This window comes from Protopterus annectens, chromosome 3.part1, assembly GCF_019279795.1.
Source record: "Protopterus annectens isolate FY-2018-M chromosome 3.part1, PAN1.0, whole genome shotgun sequence".
NCBI lineage: Eukaryota > Metazoa > Chordata > Ceratodontiformes > Protopteridae > Protopterus > Protopterus annectens.
Genome location: NC_056732.1, coordinates 442,722,673 through 442,746,391, shown reverse-complemented (window position 1 = coordinate 442,746,391; position 23,719 = coordinate 442,722,673). Strand labels below are relative to the sequence as shown.

Here is a 23,719-nt window from a genome sequence, read left to right as displayed (position 1 = left end):
CCTACCAAAGGTAGGTTTTGCAGGGTAGTTCCTGTAGAATTTTGGAACTGGGGATACCAGCTGATACTTCAGGTCCTGCAGTTTCTTGCCTTTTTCCTGCAAACTTTTGAATAGTTCAGCAGATTGCTTGCCAAAGAGGAACTTATTATCCAGGGGAGCATCCAGGATCTTCTTCCTGATGTCATCAGGGAGAGGTTGAAGTCTGAGCCAGGAGTAGCTGCGTAATACAGAAGCAGATGCAGTTGATTTGGCTGAGGCTTCAGCAGCATTGTAGATGCATTTTATGGAATGCCTGGTTACCTGTGCTGCTAAGGAAAGCTTACAGGCAACTTGGGGCTTTGTAGAAGAATCAGGCATGGAAGAGAGCAATGTGGATGCCTGGGACACTAGATCTAGAGCATACTTTACCATGTGTGTCTGATAAGTAATGGCCTTAAAGGCCAGGGTGGAGGAGGTGCAGATCTTTTTTCCCAGTCTGTCCATCACCTTACTGTCTTTTATCTCATAGCAGGAGGGAAGAGGAATGAATGTGCCTGGATTGCTTGTCTGGTGCCACTGCAATGACAGCAGGGTCTGACATGGGTGGGTTGATGAGGTACTTGTAATCATCAAGGATTTTATAGAACCTAGCTGGCCTTTTTGGGGCTGGAGGTTGGGATTCAGGGTCTTGGAGGCAGAAGCAAAGGCATCCAGATATGCTGTAATCACAGGAGGAATAGAAGAGGGAGAGGGAGACTCCATCTGGAGAAGCTCAAACTATCTTTTTTGTACCTCAGTCATTTGGGTGGAGTCCCACTTGAAGTATTCTCTCACTTTGGAGATAGTCTCCCCAAAGGTGATACCTTCTGGTGGGGAGTTTCCTTCCAAGGAGTCCTCATATGAAGAACAGTATTCCAGAGGGGAGGCCAACTGGGAGGTATAAATGAGAGACTCATCAGAGGAAGAGAAAGACAAGTCTTCCTCTTGAGTCTGAGGAAGAGGGGTGGAACTGGCAGAAGCAGGCCTAGGACTAAGGGTAGGCACAGCAGGAGTATATGAGGCTGTGGGTCTGATGGCCATAAAGGCCTGAATAAGGGACTGGGAAAATGTTTCCCAGTATGGCCGGTCTTCCACTGGGGCAGACAAATGCCTGTTTTTTTGTTTTTTTACTGAGAGAAAGAGTCTTAGGAATAGTTTGAGAGGCTGAAGGCCTAGTATCAGGCATCAGGCCAGGGCCAAGGTGCCCTGTTTGGAAACTGAAGGCAGCCGTCCAGGCCATCCCAGTTCCCCCCTCAACATCAGACTGGAGATGGTAGGGCAGCTTTCAACATGGTACCTGACAAAGTTGCCAGTTCTTCCGGATGTCCCTCAGCCCCTATACCGGTAGCTGGCGGGACGTCCAACATCGGAGGCACATCAGTAACAGGCCTTGAAACCTTGGATTCTTTTTAGGCAGCTTCACCTCGATGGATGGTTCAGAATCCATACCTAGGGCCAGGCATTTTAGTCATTGGTTCTCAACAAACAATTTAAGGGCTGCCAGATGGCTGCGCAAGGTCTAAGGGACAAATGACTGACAGATTTTACATTTGAATGGTCGTGGGACAGGCTTAAGCAGAATAAGCAGAGCTCGTGTGTATCTTTGTGCGGAATTTGCTGACCAGACTTACATTTTCCCTTCCTAGATGACATTGGCTATTAAAAGACAAACAGCAACCTAAGCTCTATCAAGAATAAAGAAGATTCCACAACGGGGTACTTATCTTTAACATCTACTGTAACACGGAGCAAAATGAGCAAGCTGATGTTCGACTGCGGCAGGGAAGTTCTAAGGTCTGTGTGTGCGGATGTCACATTTATGGTCCATGGTTTATGGCCCTGCGTGTGATGTCCCATGCATCAGACAGCAACCAGGCTTAAGCTGTGGTACATGAGCCGGACATGCAGGTTACCTGAGGCGGAGGATCCCACATGTGAGAATAGCAACATGAGAAAAGAAGGACATCAGAGGGTAGTCAGGCTGACTTGTTTGGATAGGGAGGCCTCCCAGATTTAGAATCTCTGTCTGGTTTATCTTGGAATTTTTTCCTAGGCACTTTCTTGGCCTTATGAGGGGGCTTGGAATCTCAGCAACCAAAGGAAGCGGGCTTCATAGGGTAGTTTTCATACATTGGACAATCCAGTGGTGCAGCTGTTGCATTGTCACCTCACAGCAAGAGGTTTTCTGGTTCGATTTTCAGCTGAGGTGCATTTTGTGTGGAGTCTGCATGTCCTCCTTGCATCTGTGTGGGTTTCTTCTGGGTGCTCCAGTTTCCTCCCACATTACAAAGACATGCATCTGAAGCATATCTCTCCTGGCCTCCACTGAAAACTGGCTTCGTTCCAAGCTTGACTTTCCTGGTAAAAAAAAAAAAGTTATGTTTTTACCATAACGCTCCAACTGTGTTGTCGATCTTCATTCTTTCATGAAAGATGGGTTTCGGTTCTGTCCTCGAAACCGACTTGGCCGATATAACAAACTCGCACCTGCCAGAAACTCTCGAGCTAAGGTTACCAACAGTGCCCCTCTCCTCATCTCTTCAGACAGAGTTTGCCTGTAAGAATAAGAAAGCGGAGGCTTTGTCTGAGCAAATGCCTTATCATGCAACTAGGACCAAATCTGAACCTCCAGGTGTCTCTGGAGGGGGGGTAGGATGGTGTGATGTCAAGAATAAATGAAGATCGACAACAACATGGAACATTATGGTAAGAACATAACTTCTTTATCTGATGCTGTCAATCTTCATTCATGACAGATGGGACAGAGTCACTAAACTACTTCATGTCCTGGAAGACCCTATGGAGGGATATTCCTGAGCACCACTGAACCAAAGGATGTTCTCTCCCTGGAGACCACATCCAATTTGTAATGAGTGATAAAAGTATGAGTAGCCGCCAAAGTAGCTGCTGCGCAAATGTCATCCATAGAAGCTCTCGAATGAAAGGCTATGGAAGTGGCAAATGATCTGGTTGAATACACCTTGACTTTAGTTGTTAAAACATTTTATTTTTTTGCTAGACAAAGGAGATACAGTATCTCAACCATTTTGCCAAAGCGAGTTTAGAAACTGATTTACCTAACTTGGTCCCTAAAAAACCCAGGAACAATTGGTCTGATTTCCTGAATTATTTAGTCCTGTCTAAGTAAAAACACAATTGTCTATGTACATCCAATAAAGGCAAACAATATTCTCCTTTGTTAGAAAAATTTGGGAAAAAAACTGGCAGGTCAATGGATTGATTAATATTGAAATTTGATACAACTTTGGGTAGAAAGGAGGAGTTAGTCCAAAGAGATGCTCACTCTTTGTGAAAAACTATGCAAGGGCACTCTACACACAAGGCTTGTAATTCTGACATTCTCCTGGCTGAAGTGATGGCTACCAGTAATAAAGTTTTCTAAGACAAAAATCTTATATTGCAAGTGGCAGCTGGCTCAAAGGGTTGACGGAGTCAAGGTTTGTAGGACTAGTGTCAAATTCCAAGGTTCAATGGGCTCTTTGAAGGGTGGTTTTAAATTCATGACTCCTTTTAAGAAGATTTTGCAAGAGATGATGTAATATTAATGAGAAATCTTTGAAACCATTATGGAAATTTGAGATAGCTGCTAAATGGACTCTTAACAGTAGAAGCTGAGGCTCCTGAATGAAGTAAGGTTGATAAGTACTCTAGCACTGTATTAATCGGAGATGAATAGGGGTCAAGTCCTTTTTCTTGAGACCACAACACAAATCTGTTCCACTTACTACAATAAATTTTCCTGGTGGATGGTTTATGGGAAGCTAGAAGTATTTTTTGTACAGGGGAAGATCGATTATTCCCAATGGCAATTATTGGAAGTAGAGGTACCAAGCTGTCAGCTTGAGGCTCGATAGGTTTGGATGCACCAACCCCTTGTGGATGTGACAGTAATCCTGGAGTCGGGTCCAGAGTCCACAGGCGAACTAGGTGAGGCCAGAGGAAGGGAAACCAGACTTGGCTGGGCCAATAGTGTGCAATGAAGATTACTTTGCTTCTCAACCAATATACTTTCTTTAAAAATAGTGGAATCAGAGGAAAGGGAGGGAAGGCATAAAGCAGTCCTGGGGGCCAATCGTGTACAAGAGTGTCCCTCAGGGACTTCCCTTGAGGGGGGATTACGGCAAAGTAGCTGATGCATTTTGGTTGATGGGAGATGCAAATAGATCGCAGCAAGGTTGACCACACTGATGAAAAATCTCCGTACCTTGGGACTGGGAGACCACTTGTGAGGCAGGAGAATGCATCTGCTCAGTTTGTCCGCAATCACGTTGAAATTCCAGGGAATGTGCATTGCTACCAAAAAGCGGTTGGAGGCTATCATCCATTGCCACACTTTCATGGCTTCCCGACATAACGGGTAGGATTTGGTTCCCACCTGTTTATTGATATATCAGACAACCAACATGGTGTCCGAATGGATAGCAATAGTCTCCAATGGGAGGGCAGATTGAAATGCTTGCAATGCCAGAAGCACCACCCTCAGTTCTAGGATGTTGATATGCAAATTGACCTCTAAGGGGGACTGTCTTTCCCTGAAAATGCCCCCCACCCACCCCCCATCAGGGATGCATCCGTGGTCACTACGACTTTGGACTGAGGGGTTGAGAAGGGATGACTCCATAACTCCTTTTCTGACTTCATCCACCAAATCAGATCTTGCTTGCAACGGTTTGCTATACAGATTGGGTGGAACATAGGGACCACTGTGACACTAGGAGTCATTGTAGTAGCCTCATATGGAGTCAGGCTAGGGGAACTATAGTGACTGTTGCTGCCATTGACTCTAACAGTTGACTGACTAAACGAGCTGGGACCACGTCCTGAAAAAAGTATTACCAGGAGCTGAGATCTTAGCCTCTGTAGTCTGTGATGAGGAAGAGCGACGAGACAGGACCTCATGTTGAATGTTGCTCCTATGAATTTCTAGGCTTTGAGAACGTACTAGTTTTGACTTCTCTTTGTTTATTGAGATACCCAAGAGCCATGCCAGCTGTAGGGTGTAGTGCAAGGTAAGAAGCAGTAGATGCTTGGTGGGGGCAGTAAGGAGCCAATCATCTAAATATGGAAACTCCCGGAATCATTGCAGTCTCAAGTAAGCTGCTACTACTGTCAAATACTTGGTGAACACTCTGGGGGCTGTGGAGAGACCAAAGGGTAGCGCTTGGAATTGGTAATGACTGGCTCTCAGCCAGAAGTGGAGATATCTCCAGGAGCGTTTGTCCATTTTTATATGGCAATACGCATCCTGGAGATCTATTGAGCACATCCAATCGTCTTTTTCCAGAAATGGGAGGATAGACTGAACTCATGACCATCCAGAATTTGGTCTGTTTGACAAACTTGTTTAGGATGCTGAGGTTAAAGTTGACCTCCAGTCCCATCTTTTTTGGCACTAAAGAACTTCGAGTAAAATCCAGATGCTACTTGGTTTGGTGGGACTGTCTGACACTCTTTTTAAGCAGCTTTTGAATTTCTGGCGCTGCTGTATCCCTCTGACTGGGTGGAATGTCTGGGAATTGCCTTTGTGGCCTCGAGTAAAGATCGAAGGGAATGTTGTAACCTCTGGTAATTATCATCTGCACCCAGGAATATGATATTATTGAATGCCAGGCTAAGTAGTGCAGACTGAATCATCCCCCGACTGCTTCTTGTGGGGGGGGTGTCTTCTTAATGAGTTTTCCCCTCTGCCAAGGGGGGAGGGGGGGGACTCATCATGTGTGCTATGAAAAGGTCCTTGGGATTTTCTGAAACACATCTTTCCACTTCTCTGATTCCTGGTGTAGGATCGGTGGGGAGTGGAAAAATGTACACCCACAGCAGACAGGGTCTTGCCATCCTTTTCACACCTGGCTAATGTATCTAACATTTGGACCAGATAGAGAGGAAGCATCAATGGGAGCGCTGATGAAGGAAGACTTGAAGGGGTCTCACAAGCGGATCCAGGAGTGACATCTCAAGACAACGTCTGAACCCGCTGCTCTATCCGCCCCTTCGGTTGTATGCTCAACCAACCGCATGGACGAATTAGATATTGACTCCAGGGTGGCAAACTGGGAGGCAACTTTGTTGTATACCTCATCAGACTCTACACCTGCTAAGGTTCCTGAAAGTTCTGTGATCAGGTCCCTTTGAAGACAGGTAAAATGTGCCAAATAATTCAACGACCGTATGGCAAAAGTTGTTGAAGCATAAACCCACTTCGTTAATCTGCCCAACATCTGAGACTGTCAGTTTGGAGGATGGACAGCAGGACTCTCCTCTGCAAGTTCTTTCTTTGTGGCCACTGCCACCACCATAGCATCTACTGCCAAGCCTTTGGACCAGTGGGGGTCATCCTCTGGGGGGGGGGGGGGTATTTTGTCTGGTCTCCTGGGGATTGGCTCAGCGGTGTCAGAGGCCTTCCAAGCGCGCCGCACAATGAGCATGACCAACTCATCTGCAGGTGGGGGTCACCCAGGAAGTAAAGGGTCAGGCATGGAAAGCTGGCAAGAATACAGATTCCTCCGAGGAAGGTTTGGTGGGCTTCTAGTCACCCCTCTGTTTCAATATCTCTAGTATGTCTCCAAAGGAGACATCTTCTGGGTGCGCCTGTGGGGAGCCTTCCCTCTCATTGTAATCAGAATGTCTGGTGAGAGATTCCTCAGGTGAATCAAGTACTACTACTTGCACAATCTTTTATGGGCTGGCTCATCAGGAGGAAGGTCTGAAAAGGACTCCAAAGAGAGGGTACCCTACGGTAGGGTATCTTGCTGCTCCCGTACCCATTGCCCTAGTGTAGTGGACTGAGGCAGCTGTGATCTAGAGGACATATATATATATATATATATATATATATATATATATATGGGTTCACTTTATAACATCGAAATACTGAAATGTCGAATTTCAGTATCTCGAAGCTATAAAGTCGAATGTGAAAAATAGCGAACGTTCATAATCGCGAATTTGATGTATGTCGAAAATATGTCGAATTTGCTGTTATGAAGTTGCGCTATGTAATGTCTGGGTTTGTGTTTTGTTGGTGCGCGGTGCCGTGTTTGGATGTAGCGGTTATGTCATGTAAGTGAGTGTTTTGTAAGGGTTTTGAGTGGGAGTTAGTGTGTGTGTGAGGGATTGGAGAATGTGCGTGTGAGTGAGCTTTTGTGTTGTGTTTGTGCGATCTCGGAGTTAGTATATATAAGTAGGGGGTGGGGCAGCCCCCACATGGGGTGCAGGGGGGCTTGACCCCCTGTTTATGTGTGTGTGAGTTGTGTATGTGTGTTGTTTTTTTGTTTATGTTTTGATGTGGGTGTTGTGTTGTATGTTTAGTGTAGTGTGTGTGGTGTTTTCGGTTATGTGGTTTCGCGGTTTTTGTTTGTCGGTGTTTTGTGGATTCGGTTTTATAGTCTCGAGATACTGAAATTCGATATTTCAGCATTTCGAGGTTATAAAATGAATCCATATTATATATATATATATATATATATATATATATATATATATATATATATTCTGGGCCTGCTGAGGCAACTGGCCTCTCCATAACCTGGAAGGAAGGCTCGCCTGAAGAGGGATGGGAGCCCGGAAGAGAAAGACAACCTCGGAACCCAGGTCACACTCTGCTCCAATGAGCCTACCTCCAGGGAAGGAGCAGAGAGAAGACGTGAAGCTGTCAAAGCAACCGAACTGTACATGGCGCCAAAGAAAAAATATCTGTGCCATACTAGGGATCACAGTGCCGATAGACCAGTCACGGTCTTGAGGGTGGGTCGACTGAGCCATGGTCCACAGGGTAGGTTCCATAACCCAGTTAAGATCCACCAATGGAACTGAAGAAGCTGACACCAGGGGGGGTGGTGACATCGAGGGCTCCAAGATCTGCTGGGGGGGCTGAAGGAGAAATATAGGTTGGAGTCTGCGGAGAAACCCCTTGGCTCTGGGTGGGAGTGAGGTCCTCGATGGGGTTGCGATGCCTCTGGCTGCTAGGAGCTGATCTACAAGTCTCACTACATTAAGCTCCGAAAGGCTCCAGGTGGAATGAGTGGATATCCTTGATGGAGATTCTGGCCGGTCAAGAAATGGACTAAGCTGCTGTCCAACAAAGGGGTCAATGGACGGGGAGTATTGAGTCCTGGCTCTCGACCTACGGCACCGTGGTCTAATGACCTGAAAGCTGTGATGGGGGGGGGGGGGTGACCGATTTTAAGGGAGAAGCTACTGTTGGTGCCAAGAGGGTCTGCGATACTGTGGAAGGGGTTGGTACCATGGCAATTGCTGTAGTCAGTTTTGTAGTTGAAGACGGCACTGTGGAGGGAGTTTTAGGCTCCGGTGTCGAGATAGTTGTTGGTGTCAGTTTGGCACATTTAGTTTTCAGTTCAGTATGAACCTAGGTTTTAGAAGTTTTCAGGTCCTTTGACTGAGGAGACATTGGGACAGAATGACTCTTCTTCTTTGTCTCTTTCTTAGGAGAGGTTGACACTTCCACTTCAGATAAAGCCTCAGAGAGAGGGGTTTTTAGCAGACCCTTTAAAATTAACTTATTTTTATGCTCTGCTAAGGTGCGGCAACTAAAGCCCTTACAGAGCTTGCAGAGAGGTTGAACTTGCAAGTGTGTTACCCCTAAACAGAATACACAGGAGAGATTCCCATTGGAATTTGGCATTTTTCTGCCAGATTTGTCACACTGTTTAAAGCCAGTGGTACCTTTTTTGTCAGCCATTGTCAATACAATAAGAACAACAATAAGAAATTCCGTCAAGCAACCAAAACACACATGCACACACAGTAAGGAAAAGTTTTTTTTTTTTTTTTTTTTTTTAATAATACCAACAATGGTAATAAAGGTATACCCAAGAGGGTAAAAGGAAGGAAGGGAAAAAATACCAATGATGGTACTGACATTACCAAGAGATAAGGGGAAGGGAGGGGCCTGTACCAACAATGGTACGAAGAAGTACCAACAAGGTAATTAGGAGAAGAAAAAGCACTCACACAGTAAAAGGACTATATATAAATATATAAACGACTAATCAATAAAGAGATTTTAGAAGAATAGAAGCAAAAAATATGAAAGATTTTGTGAAAAATATAACACTTAGATTGAGAGCAGGCCTAATGAGTCTTGAATCTCTGCATGGCAAACGAGATCTGAAGAGATGAGGAGAGGGGCACTATGGGTAACCTTAGCTCGAGAGTTTCTGGCTGGTGCGAGCTTGTTATATTGGCCAAGTTGGTTACGGAGACGGAAACCCATCTGTCATGAATGAATGAAGACTGACAACATCAGATCAAATGTTAAATAAATAAATAAATACTGGAGAAATTAAGTGCATCATTTTCCCCCCATTCTTGCAAGGTTTTCAGCAAACTGGCTGCACTGGGCCAAACAAATTCCTAATCAAAGGAGAACCTACAAAACTTGGCTTTAATGTCCTCAGAGAGGGACTGACAGAGTAATCATGCTCACTTTCTAACACCACAACCTGTAGTGGCTGCTCTGGAGGAAGCGTCCACTGCATCAAAGCTGCTATGTATAGCCACTTTTGAAACTTGAGACCACCATACACACTGCCTGAAGCCTACTGCCTGGTCCTACCACAGAAGCCAAAGTTTAAAATCCCCCAAAAAAGACAGCAAATATTTAGTCATTTGGTTCTGACAGTTTAGTGCTCTAAAGAACAGGTTGTACTTTCTTTTCCAATCTATCCATTGTTCTGCTGTCTTTATCTGAAGGAAGGGCATCAGTAGCAGATAGGAGTTTGGAAGGCTTGTCTGTAGCCAAAGAAAACACACAAGGATCTGCCAAGGGATTCTTGTACAGAAGCATTAAATCTTCAGACACTTTACAAAATCCATCAGGTCTTTTATGGGCTGGTGGCTGCGAGTCAGGAGCATTGGAAGTAGATGCAAAGGCATTGACGAAAAGCCTCCAAGTCAAGTGCCTACCTACAAAAAAATATACCATCTTTTTTGCACATCAAAAATCTGTTTTAATTGTTAGTAAAAATATTTCACCATATTAGAGATGGTTCCTGAATAGACGTTACTTCAACCCAAGAATCAGAGGAAGGGGAATCTTCATAATCAGAAGTCACTCGGTTTGGAGAATCAAACTGAGAAGGGTAGGCCAAGGAGTGCTCATTAGAGTCAGTCTGCCTTTTGATCCTCAGATGACAATTCTTAATGTCTTTTTTGGGTACAGTAGGAATGGATGATGTAAAAGACAGTGGCTTGAGTGCTATTATGGTCTTAAAAAGACCCTGAGAGAAATACATCCACTGCTTTTTCTTGTTTGTCTGAGGAGGGGACGCATTTTCAGTTTTCAATTTTTTTTTTTGGTAAGATGTGACATGCTCTCTCAAAAAGTGGAGGTACCGCCCCCTAATGTAGCTTGATAAAAGATCCTTGCATTTCCTCTCTAAAATCTGGGGTATACCTTTGGGTCCTTCGGAAATAATTATGTGGGGTATCTCTTCACAAGTATGTTGGCAGCATCAGCTGTTGTGGACCTGCAAACCTCCGACTTCATACTGGACTCTGGCAGGGTAGCAGGCATCTAAGACGGCATCGGGTATATTGTGGATTCTCAGACCTCAGTGGGTATGTCAGAGCCCAACTGGGCAAGCATAATCTTGAGCTTAGGCCTCTTAAAATTTATTTTTCTGTATAGGCAGGATATCAGGGGTGGAAGGGTCTGCTATCTTAGCCTGGGTGAGACATACAAGGTGCTGGGTTTCAAGTATATGCTGAGGGAAGAAAGTTGCTTCTATAAGGTTTTAGGGACAAAGAAATGGAAAACCGTACAGTTCTAATAATCATGCTCTGTGCCTAAACAGAAGAGACACGGAGTGGAGATCCTTGCAGGGATTCTTCAATCCACAATCACACTTTCCCCTCCTAGCTGATGTCTAATAAAGTACCAAACACCAATACAAGTAAGAGAAACAAGGAAGGTTGCCTAACAGAGCACTTTTCTGAACCAGTGAAAGCCAATGATACCAACGACCATCAGTAGAACAGACTGACGGGTGCTAGGCCTGTGTTTGGACTGGTGGCGAGACAGTCTGAGGGTTTATTCTCATACTTCTGGCTGATGTACCCATACACCTGCAGACTTGGGTCATGAATTGGACGCATGTCTCTACAGAAGGTTTTGGTAGTGCAGCAGGACATCCAGGTTATCTAGCAAGACAACACAACTGTTTAGAATACTACAACAGTACTCTAAGGAAGGACATTGAATAATTTTAACTAAGGAAATTATTATTTTGAGCTGGCATATAGGGTCTAAATTATCCAGACATAGCACGTTCTTACTAAGTTTAATACTACTGACTGCCAAAAAAAGCAATTACTAGAAAATGGAAATCAAAATCAAAACCAACTATAACTGAAGTACGAACAGTAAAAGAGATAAAAGAACTGGATGGAGCTGACATCTTTAGAAAAAGAAAGGAGCAAATTATGTAGAAATAAATGCAATTTGTGGGCACAATACACACAGAATAATGTTCAGAAGTAAGGTTTAAGGGAAGGCAAGAACTGAGCAATTTACATAACGTTAGAATGAACAATAACTATTAAAAAGAAAACATACATGTATACTGCACCCTCATTTAACTACAAGTCTGAAATCTAGGAGAGACATGAATACCACTACATTTTTTAGCAGATGGAAACACCACCTAGGTAGGAGAGTGGGATGCCTGAAGGTTTGCTAAGCTCCAGGCAGCCACATATTCCTCAGTTAATTCCCAGCCTGTAGGCAGGTATCCAACTCTGCAGCAACTGAGTAAGACATCTTTTCTAAGTTGGTTAAATGTCTATCCAGTGAAAGTTAGATTAGGTATGCCTTTTGGTGCCTTGTGTGCAAGTGCAGGAACACCTTGCATGAAGACCCAATCATATGACGCAAACCAAAACTTTGAAGATCAATGCTCATCAAGGAATCAGGAAAATGGCATCTGGACTGAACACGAGAGAAATGTCTGTAGGTCTGGCAAAGGGTAGAAATGATACAACTTCACTTCTCGTCTCCGACAGAAGTGAAACAGCCTGGTTACAGTGACATGAAGCTGTGGGCCGGAGGCAGATGAAGTGATGCCTCACTATGGCTGATGGTCTTAGCCAACTTTCAAACTGGTGAACTCACAAAGGCCTCGGTTTCCTAATCAGTAACTTCTCGGGTTCCTCCTTTTTACTGTGTCGATTTCTTTTAAGATTGCTTCATTTTGTGGCTACTTATTTTATATTACTTGTATTCATTATTTGAGATAGAGCACTGACCCACACGTACCTTTAAGACTCATGCTAATAGTACTGTCTGGTTGAGCGACTTGCTCAATGACACACAGTAGGCAAATGGAGACGGAGGGAATCAAATCCTGAACTACAAGAAACAGCACAATAACAGGTCATAGCCTAAATCTTGTGAACTAACTGCCAGATAACTGCTAGCTACTATTGAGGGCTTGCTCTCCCATAAGACTTGCAAGTGTTCACAGGAAGATTTTTGACACACACTGGCCCTACTGCTTGTCAAATCATCAGTCGCCCCCAGTTAATCAGCCCATTCATTCCGCATTAAAGGGAGAGGGTCGACTGAGAAGGGCCATCATACAGACAAGCTATCATGAGATAGCTTTCCAGGTTTCCGGGTTTTCTTAGCCCTAATGTTTCCCCTAGTGAACACTCAGCTAGTAGAACTGGAGGGGGTTGTTCAATGGGCTGACTGTACTGGATGTCCCTCACAAGCAGCCTTGCCCATTTTCTTCAGGTAATGAAGGTGGTTTCCCTGGTCTCCAGTGGAGCAATCACACCTCCTTATGTGATCTCTAAGCACTTGCAACCCCCCCTTCCCACTCAGAGAGGCAAGTAGGCCACACCCCTTCACTCCTCTCCCTTTCTGCCTTTCCCCTCTAGTAACGGGACCATTACCTGAACCTGGGTCAATTAGGCTGCACTCAGAAATTCATTCCTTTGTACCACAGAGTGAGGCTTGCTCACAAAAACCCTGGTGAGCCTTTTCCACACAAAACAGGCACTGTAAATTGCAATTTCTGAGAAAATAAGAGAGCTTTTGTCCATTTCCTCCTTGGAGGTGCCCTTGTGATATTCTAAAGTTTTTATTGTACCCTTGCTTGAATGGTTTTCCATGCTTTGCAGGATTCTGATGCTCGACTACTGTGATATTTTTTCAGTTCAGCACAAGGGTGTCTGCCCCCATGCCCGACATACACATACATGCAAATGCACCTATACACAGGCACACAGTTATTTAGCCATGTTACCACCATCACCAAACAGAACATCTTTTGAGAAGAAATTAATCACTAGCCACTCTTGGAAAACCCTCATAACCACAAAGGTCACCACAAAGGGCTAGTCTTCTGGATGGGTGTATACAGATGAATATGACATACCATCCACCTCAGACATACAGATCTCTGTTCCATCAAATCTTCTTCTCAGAAGACTAGATAGAGAAGGAGTGAGGGTGCTAGTCTGTCTCGCCAACAAAACAAGTGTGCAAGAAACATCAGTCATATGAACAGAACACCAGTGTTAATGACACTAAACAGGGAGAAGATGGTAAAGTAACAGGTACTGAAATCATGAAAGAAGTATGCTCTGTCAAACATTCCTACATCCATTTAGTCATCTCCACCAAGATTTCAAACAGCACACTCACTTTTTAAAGACATGTGGGCAAACAACAGACTCACAGGAGCAGAAGAGACCATTGGGGCCACCTCAAGCATTTCTGTCTCACTTGCTTCAGCTTGGTGTAGACAATCTAGACCTCACCTTTCTAAACATATCCTGGGGACACAAGATCCTTCTCCATGTAACACAATTTGTCCACATGCTCAAATAAATCAGGAATCATACTTCAACAACAAATGTGAAAGGAGAGCAAATTAATGATGGATGGACGTATCTGTTTTTTTAGTGGTAGAGTAGTGCTATACAATGGCAGAACATTCTACAACTGATTACCAGAACATCTTGAAGACACAGCTCTGGTAAGCTACATCTATATAAATGTCTGATTAAGAAAAATGGAAGCAGAAACATGGCATAACAATTTTACTATCACACACATGTGCACATAAATAGATTCACACACCACAAATATACAACACAAATATATACATGTATAAATATAAAACATCCTTCATTATTCTTTAATATTTCCTGCTGTCCCACACTGAAAAAAATTTCATTTGAAAAAAGCAATCAAACTCTTAACCGTAGCATGATTTCTTAAAGAAATGAACACCTCCTGTCTAACCATATTTCTAAAACTGTCTTACATCAAGAGATAAAAGTGTATCTACCTGCAGATAGACTGGAAACATTTCCCCCAATTTATTCTTCTTTTTTCTGTAACGTTTCTTATTCTTCTCAGGACTTTCCGATTTAAGTGCAGAGTCATCAAATGGTGCATCTGGCAACCGCTCTGTCCACCCTAGTAAAATGACATGAAATTATATTTTAATTAGCTTTGTTCCTCAGGAACTATATCTCATTTTCTTATTATTTTGTTAAAGAGGATGGACTAAGCCAAAAGGGTCCATTTCAGCCTCTGTCTGTTATCATTCAAAGTCAATTCAATGTACAACACAGTGCACAAAAATAAAAATGCTCACACCTGAAATAAATACACAAATTACACTGTATATTGGAGACAATAATTAAAACTAATTAAAGGAAGTGAGATAATTACATCATGTCTGTATTCTAGTGTCTTTGGGATAGTCAATGATTTACCAAAAAATCAAAAATTTTATGAGGGAAAGGAAAAATATGAGGTAAAATAAAGGATGTTCTGCTAAAAAGGGAATCCGACAATTGGATGGGCATTCATAAGTTCGTCTCGGCATGACTGGTCTATCACTCCTTGCCTCTAAAGCCTAAGAGTGGGTACTGGTAAGGCATAAATTACTTTAATCACACTTTGACTTAGGAATGGGATCCATTCCCATCATGGTATTAGAAACTCAAAAGACTTGGAGAAATTAAAGAGAGAGTAACAACTTTTCTGGGTGGTCTCAGATAAAGGACTCTCTTAATGAAGTGTTCTAAATGGATACAGGGATATCGGGTGGGGGAGTAGGGATTCACATGCAAACAGGCTGAAATGTCTGAGCGATGCACTTTTACAAAAGCATACACAGGCTTGGGCTGTACACTTCACAATTACTGCAGAACCATGTAATCTGGTGCTATGTCATGCTCTTGATTCTGCTTGCGACAGTAGAGGGTAAACCTCTCATTTGGCTAACAGGCTTCCTAGCCTTCTTAAATGTGGTCAGAATATCCTCAGTAAACTGGTCTCTGAAGAGCAGGAGAATTAAATGATCTAGGCAGCCAGCTGCTGTATTTTTAGGTTGGGGTATATCACAGTACCCTTGTCTCAATTTATAAAATTAATTTGCAAAGGCAGCATGTATGATTTCGCCCTGAGCACCTGAATAAGAAGGCAGAACCAATGCTGTATGGGCTAAAAGTGTGTTGCTACAGACATGCTTGGCCCCCCCTGCATTACAGTTTGGATCATTCTGAGGAGAAGGGGATCAGAGGTAAAGTATATGGAAAGGAGACATGTCCATTTAAAGAGAAAGCATTCACTGCCAAAGGATCTTTTTTTTGTGGTGCTCTGCAGCAGACTGTTTGGGATGTTTTATCCTCAGAGAGTGTTAAACAGGTCTATTTCTGGGACACCCACCTCTGAAAAAAACATGAAGGAAAAACTCTCCTGTGTAGACTCCATTCATGTGAAGCTGCAGCTGATATACTATTTTGGTCTGCTACTGAATTCAATCTTTTTTAATTTCTCTAAACCTTTTGGGTTTCTAATACCATGACGGGAATGGACTCCATTCCTAAGTCAAAGTACGATTAATTTCATGAAATTAGTATTGTTTCACTCTTTGATGTCAACCAGCAGTACTCTTCGCAGCATCCACAATGTGCCTAGTAATGACTCCTCCTGCAATTTTTACGGAGTTCCATGCATTAGTAACATATCTAAAGATGACTGTAGATTCTTTTTTATAAGACCCATTGCTCCTACTACTATGGGAACTCTCTGGGTACCTTTCTTCCAAATTGCTCTCATTTCTGCCTGCAAATCCTGATATTTTATGACTTTGTATCTCTCTGTACGCAAGTCACTGGGTGTGGTGATTTCAATTATCTATGCTACTTCTTTCTGTCTTCTTTTCATGGATCATTACATCCAGTTTTGTAGCACCTTATCTTTTGAACTGCTGGTAATGGATGATCTCATGTAATGTAGATTTCATCATTTTCTACGATGCTTTGTGGCTCATGTTTCCAGTGTTTTTCAGCCACGTCAATACCATAATGTTTGCACAATCCCCAGTGCAACAGTTTTGCCACGTTATTATGCCTTTCAGTACACAGTCCTTCTGCCATTACTATGTCACAACCAGCATAGAGGTGTGCAACTGTTTCCAATTCTGTTTTACAAAACCTACATTTCTGTTTCTCCCGTATATTCTGGACTTTAATGGACTTTGTAAACCAACGTGTACACATAGCCCACTACCTTGGACCGCCAATATTAAGCTTTCATCTCTTGGTTTGAATTCGCCTCTCCTTCACCTTTCCTGTGTTTGATACTGATCAACATGAGGTTCTTCCAGAAGTTGTCTATACTTGCAACTACATTTATGCATTTTCCACATTTCTTGCCTTCTCATCTGCTCCTTCACCTTAAATTCTTTCTTTTGTTTATTGGCACATTCAGTTGCTGCCCGATTTCTATCTATTTGTGATTTGATTTCCATTCCTGCTTGACGCCAATATGCTTCTGCTAGACTAAGCAGGGAAGTAATCTTAGATGTATTCTCCTCATGTTTCAAAACCTTCACTACATTTGGATCTTATGAGGTCAACAGATGTGTGCAGTCCCACAATTGCAGATCTATACATGTAATTAATTTCAAATCAAATATGTAATCAAAATTCAACAGTGATGAAATGTAGCTTGCCTTTAAGGTCACCTGGGATTGAAGAGCTACCTCCCAGGCAGGTATAGTTAGCATGTATGCATAATGAGTGAGAGTGAGCTTCCCTCTTTTCTTGTTGACTCACCATATTACAACAATGTTGTCTGAGGTAATCTGTAAAACTCCTTTTCCAGACAGGCTTGAAGGCTCCTAGTGCCTGATTCAAGGTTATCATCTTCTTTGTATTTGCATGCTTCTGAGCTGCATTCTAAACCCCTTGTACTTTGAGGCCTCCTGTGTGTGCCTCCCTCAAGCAAATTTTGAAGCATCTAAGATTAGTGGCTAGTTGTGGGGATTCCTGTTTGAAAGGCATCCCTTTGCTTATGTCTGACCTGACCAGACCATCAATCTATTTGGCTATCCTTCGGTAGCAGAGGGATCATTTCCTCCAGGGACTGTGAATGTTTGCTTCAGATGCTTCTTAGGGACCACTGGAGTTTTCTTACCTGCAGTACATCTGGGACCATTAAGACTGTGGAAGCCACAAATCCTAGATGTTTCAGAAACTCCCTGGCTGAAACCATTGTCCCTAGTGCCATCTGCTGGAAGTACTGAGTCACACACTAAGCAGCCGACACCAGCCTGCTCATCATGAAGAGGTAGGTAGACAGTTCTGGTCACTGAACTGGCAACAATTATAGGAATGCAAGTGTGTTATCCACTACAATTAGCCTAGTCTACCTATGCTGCTCAGCAGGAAAGTTGATGTATGGGTGGAAGCATACCTGCACCTCCTGAAAATTGAAAAGCAGCAACTGTGAAACATGCAAGCTGCCAACAAGTAGACAGTTGAGATGTCACAAAATTTGCAGACTGTCCTACCCTAATGCCAGACTCTCACCTCCAAGTGGAATGAATGCACCTGGGGCTCCTTCTGTGGTCAGTGAACCTGGCTCTTGTGCCAAAAAGCCCAGTCAAAGGGGGGGGGGGGTTACATTGGGTCATACAGAAATCTACTGGATGCAGCATTCAGAGTCTTAGGTAAGTCCTCCTTGATACAAGATGTGTGGAAAGAAAAGCTTTTCCACTGCCTGGTTTAATAAGCAGAAATAAAAACTGAAAAAATTCAACTTACAGCTCAAGTCTCTAAGACCAAACATGACAGAGAAAAAACTCTTGCATATTGTTTAAGGCTTCAAATCCCTGTGCAGTGGTAGAATGGCAAACTCTTGAGATCTCTAGGCCCCATGGTGACTCAAGGTAATACAATCACACAGATGTTGGCTGGTCTATATTAATTAATTGAAGGTTCACTTCAGCAAACCTTTCTTCATCAAAAAAAAATTTAAACAGGGAAACTAAGCACTTGGCCAAAAAAAAAACACCATAACAGTATGCAAAACCCACCAAAGTGGGGGGCTTCGCCCCCCATGCCCCCCTAACTACATATATCAACTCAGAGACCACACAACAGTGGGGAAAAGGGCAAGTTTGTGCTTCTGGCAAACTGCTTTCTTTCCCTACATAAAGTTTTTGTGGATATGAATGTTTGCTGAAATGAACATTCGATGGTTAAGGTTCGACAAAGAAAGGATCACTGAAATGAACCTTTGATAAATTAATACAATCCCGATGTCAGCACGTGGGTCCTACAGTGCAAATGCTTTCTTACACACTATGTAAGCAGAGTCCTGGTAGCTCAAGCTGTGTTCATAATAATAATAATAATAATAATAATAATAATAATAATAATAATAATAATAATAATAATCCCTGTTTGTTAACCAGGTAGTCCCAATGGACACAGTCCTTTTACAGGAACAACCCTGGAGCAATTTCTGGTTAAGTGACTTGTATGACATCACAGTAAGCAAATGACAGCTGATGGAATTAAAACCTGTATCACAGGAAGGCTTTCAACATCTGTCTGTATATGAAGATATGAACTATATGAGCTCAGAGAACATCCATTGAACTCTCATCCATCTACGCCTTCAACATCTGATGGGCCTGGAGTTATCTGAGCAATACCACTGAACTACTCTCAGATGACTCAAGCAACCATCTCCTGGGATCAGGCCAGTTGAAGGACGGCTGAAGCTGAATAGCCAGGGAAGGGTGTCACCTGCACCTCAGGATCCCACCATAAATGTGTCTCTTCTGTGTCCCTCATCACCTTCTGAAGAAAAAAGAAGGCATGAGATCAAGCCTTCACAAGCAAGGAATAGCTTGCAACACTTGGGAACTGTAGGGCCATTTCCGAAACAAACTTATTTCTATGAGGATCTGACGGAATCCTACTTTCAATTTCTTGGCATTCTACCAGAGTACAAATACAGACCTGAGAATGTGCATGTAACCCTCCTGCCAATTTCTACATTAGTTACTTTAAACCACTATCATCCTCCTAGGTGGCCAATGCAGACTAGGTGTTTTTTCTCTGACAACTGCAAGCTAGCCAGGTTGTAGAGGTAGTATTTAAAGCAGTGTTAAATGCTGTGCTCCTATCCAAGGTCTTGGCTTACTTTCTGACAGTCACATGAACACTCAAATGCTTTCACTGACTGAAGTATCAAATGCATGAACATGCTCATGATATGAGTCAGAATCAAGATCAGAGTTATGTGAAGTCCCAAATAAAAATCTTCTTCAAATGAGGAGAGAGGTGCTGAAGTCACCCTTCCCAACACAGCAGCCAGTGGTGGGCCATGGTCCTGTCTTTCAAAAGATTATAAAGAACAAACTGACTGAAGCATACTTAAGAGGTGAACAATTCTTAGAGAGAAGACTGTAAATGACATGTATCAGCAGTCTTTTGTTTCTCATTTGCCATCCGCATCAGTTCATAAAATCTTTTTCATTGGCCATCAAATTCTCACTTCTTAGTAATAACACCAAATTTATTCAGTGTTGCAAGTCTGAAGTCACAATTCATTTCTGAATTTTTATTGTTATACAAGTGCTAAAACGGATCTGGCTCTGCTTGTCTAGTGACAAAGTGTACTCGAGCATCATCATCCATGATTTTCTCCTCACGGCACAACAGCCTACAGATATCAACAGCCCTTTCAATATTTAAATTAAATCCGACTCAAATTCCTTACAGCATTGTAAAATCAATTCTTCACGATCGTCATAAAGTCCAACAAATTTAATTTCTTGATGAATTCCATTTTCTTCATTCCAAAAGGGTAAATGCAGAGTCACCATTTCTCGTTTATATTCATTAAGTTCAGTCCCCATGTCGTAGTTTTGATATCTTATTACATGTGGATCATTTTGCTTTACATACATATTATTTGGATTAAGTGTATAATTACAAACTGTGCTATAGTTACAGCTTCAAGCTCTTCAGGCCTCCTCTTGCATTTAACAAACCAGTTTTCTTTCCAAATATCTGCTGAATCCTCCTCTAAATCCATCTGTGCCAGTTCTTGAGTATTCTTGATCTTCTGCCATTCAACAGGCCATACAGTTGTGATGTACACTATTGCAGTGGAGCTCTTGGACATAGGTTCGCATAGTAAATACCAAACTGGTTCCTGCCTGCTGATTTCAACTGTGTTAATCATGTCGACACTCATTTTTCTAGTGACCTCAATAATGTCAAATTATGGGTGTCCATTCATTATTTCTATAATCTGACGTTGTAAATTACTGATGCCTCTATTACTTTTGTTGATATATTCCAAAATATATGCAGCGCAAGCATATTCTAGAATAAATTGGATGTCAGTATTTGATTTGAGAACATTGAGAATGAATGGACTGAATGCATTATGTCACTTTTCAGAAGGTTGGCTTTTCAGAAACACTCTTGGTCAAGTAATTCCAGCGCGAAGTATATCCACATAATGTTCATCTGAAATTATACGACTGTGCTCATAAAATGTGTCCATATCAGGATAATCAAGATTTTCCAAGTCGAGACTGATAGTTTTGTAATGTTCAGCATATTTTGCAAATCCAGGACCCGTGTTCAGCATTGGTGTTAAACATGTGGTAGACTGGCAAGGCATAAACAGAGCTTCAAACCGATATCTCTGTGCTCTATTCACTTTTTTTTTGTAACATATGAACGTATACTTGTGAGTCTGAAGTTTAACATTTCCTGAGGACTCTTCTGTCGAGACAGAAATGAGATTGTCGATCAAAGCAATTGCATTCTCTCTATGAATGCCAAGTGCATCCTTTGGAGCATTTTTAAGCCACAACAGAATGTATGTGTGAGGACTACCACAATGTTGGAATTCAATGTGTTTGAAATAATGAACCACATGATACATTGTTCAAATGGGTTACATTTTTTGTACTGGAGGAGTGTCATCAATACATTCACAAATTTGTTGAAATAAACAGTACAAGTGACTGTGTCCTCATTCACAAGGGTACTTTTCTGAATAAAATTCAGCTGAGATGCCATTTCCTCAGAAATCTCAAACTGTTATTCTTCAATTTGTATAATGTTTGAAGCACATGAATCCAACCAATTTCATTAGCGCTCAATGTTAAGAGCATCGTATGTTTTCCCAGTTGTCTTATCACTACAAATAAATCTTGTTTACTCTGTGCCCAATACTAAGGTGAATTTGGTATGCATCTTAGGAAGGTGGGATTACTTTCTAAACAATGATTAATATAATCTTCTGATTCAATTTGCTGTCTTGTTATATTTGAGTTTTTTCCAATGTGTTTGAAGGTGATAGTAAGAGAATCACACACTCTCATTCTAAGAATTTTCATTGCCACATAAAAAAGATGATATGGGGTTACTCCACGATGACTGGATCGTCTGAGTTCACTCGCAGCCATCATGTATGGTGTCACACGTATCCCTTGTTTGAATACTTTGAACTGACCAAGGTAGACGTCAGGAAAAAGAGAGTCCTTCAGCGTGTTCATGGAATAAAATACTGTGTGGGATGTCCCTTTCACCTGGTGCAATTCAAAGGTATTTATCATCATTCCATAGCGACACTTGTTGTGCAGCAAGACTGTCTTCAATGGCTACATCTTCACTTGCTTTATCCGTAGGTATAATACTGAAATTTGTGTCATTAAAAAAGGAATTATAATAGTGATGTTGTAGAATCTGTAGAGAGGAGATGTAATTAAGTACTGCAACCAAGTTTTAATATTCCGTTTGTTGACCAAGCCCATCAAGTAACTTGATTTGTGAATTCTTTTGCATTTGACATGAACATTAATACAATGGGTCATCATCAACATGCCTTGGTAAATGATGAACCACAGTATTTACAGACAAAGGAACACTGATAACCTGTCCGACAACTGGCCGTGTACAGGACTCAATCACCTGATTTACATGAAGAGTATATATGGGGAAATAAGTCTCTCTGACACTAAATCCAAAGGAGGTAGATGGACTAGTCTTTCTGGGTACATGAATCCATTCGATGTAGACAAAGTGGGAATGTGATTGCCTGTCAGGGACTGAATGCAACAGTTACACTACACTACATTATTTATATCAGTTCCCAGAAATTTTGTAGACAACTGTTGATATTGAGGAGCAATTGTTTTTAAATACTTTTTGAACCACAGGCAGTCACAAATTCCACAAGCAAAACCAAAGGGATTACCCAAAAATTTATTGTCAAATTCTCAATGAGCGCTCTTACTGTCATTGAAATCTGTATATGGTATACTTGTCTCAGTTGAGGTCTGTTCAGCAGGTGTTGATGCATTGTTACTTGCAGAAGGGTCAGCTGTATTGTGTAGATTTTCGATTGCTGAGAACTGATCAGCTGATAATGCAAAATGTACTGTGAGGCCAGATTTAAATGACCTTTGTCTCTCTCAAAATTCTCTCCGACACTGCATTTTTTCACGGCGGTTTTTGAGCACACCTGTCTCTCACAAAATGCTCTTACGCATTCGCTACTGGTCTTTGGCAAAGTTTTTTTTTAAATTAAGATAAGAGAAATTATAAATTAGAGTTGAAGCCCATACCTGTTAACTGTACTGAATATTTTTGGTATTTCCAGTTTTAGGACTCAAAATAACACTGATACATTCATGTCATTCAGTCTTGGGTGTTGAGGAGTGGTTACTATCTGAGGCACAAAAAAAAACCATTCCATTTACTATTTTTGACATAATATTGCTTGTAGTTAATATATATTTGATATAAGGTAAACATATGTGAGTGTTACAGAAAAGGAGTACGTGTCTGTGGGTGTGCATACCTCTCAACTATCCCTGATTTTGACTCAAATTTTAGCGGTGTCCCTCAATCTCTCCCAATACTGCAGATTTTTTTGAGAAAAGGAGATCAATTACATTTCATAAGTAATGACAATAATTAGAGTTATAGACATCTTTTACTTCAGAAAAATTATATATTTTAATTGATATTGTCTTATTCTGTCAGTGTTTTAATTTCACAATGTCCATGGTTATTTTGGATCTGTTCCTGACTTTGCTATTTGTCCCGGATTTGTTGACAGCTATGAGGACAAAAACCAGAGGCAACTGGTAAAATATTAATTCTAATTTAAATGTAGTACTGATGTATTAGGTGTAATCCACAACCTTTTCTCCCCAGAATGCCAGTTTAGGTGATCACTCATGAAAAAGTACAGTTTTGTACTTACCATAAATGTAGATGTTCGAGTGTTCACACTGCTGCAGTCAACACACTTGGGTTATCTGCCGTCAGGCGGTCTCGCAGTCGGCCCGAGTTCCAAAGTCTTGGTCCG

General features: G+C 42.0%; 1 protein-coding gene across 1 annotated transcript in view; it reads right to left on the bottom strand.

Moving 5' to 3' along the window:
* The window catches only part of KMT2C (lysine methyltransferase 2C), a gene marked incomplete in the record, with an annotated part of 4,117,755 nt that overhangs the window by 1,750,938 nt on the left and 2,343,098 nt on the right, over positions 1 to 23,719 (bottom strand). Inside the window, 1 exon segment of the mRNA XM_044066891.1 lies at positions 14,358 to 14,488. Coding sequence (XP_043922826.1) covers positions 14,358 to 14,488 — 131 coding nt within the window.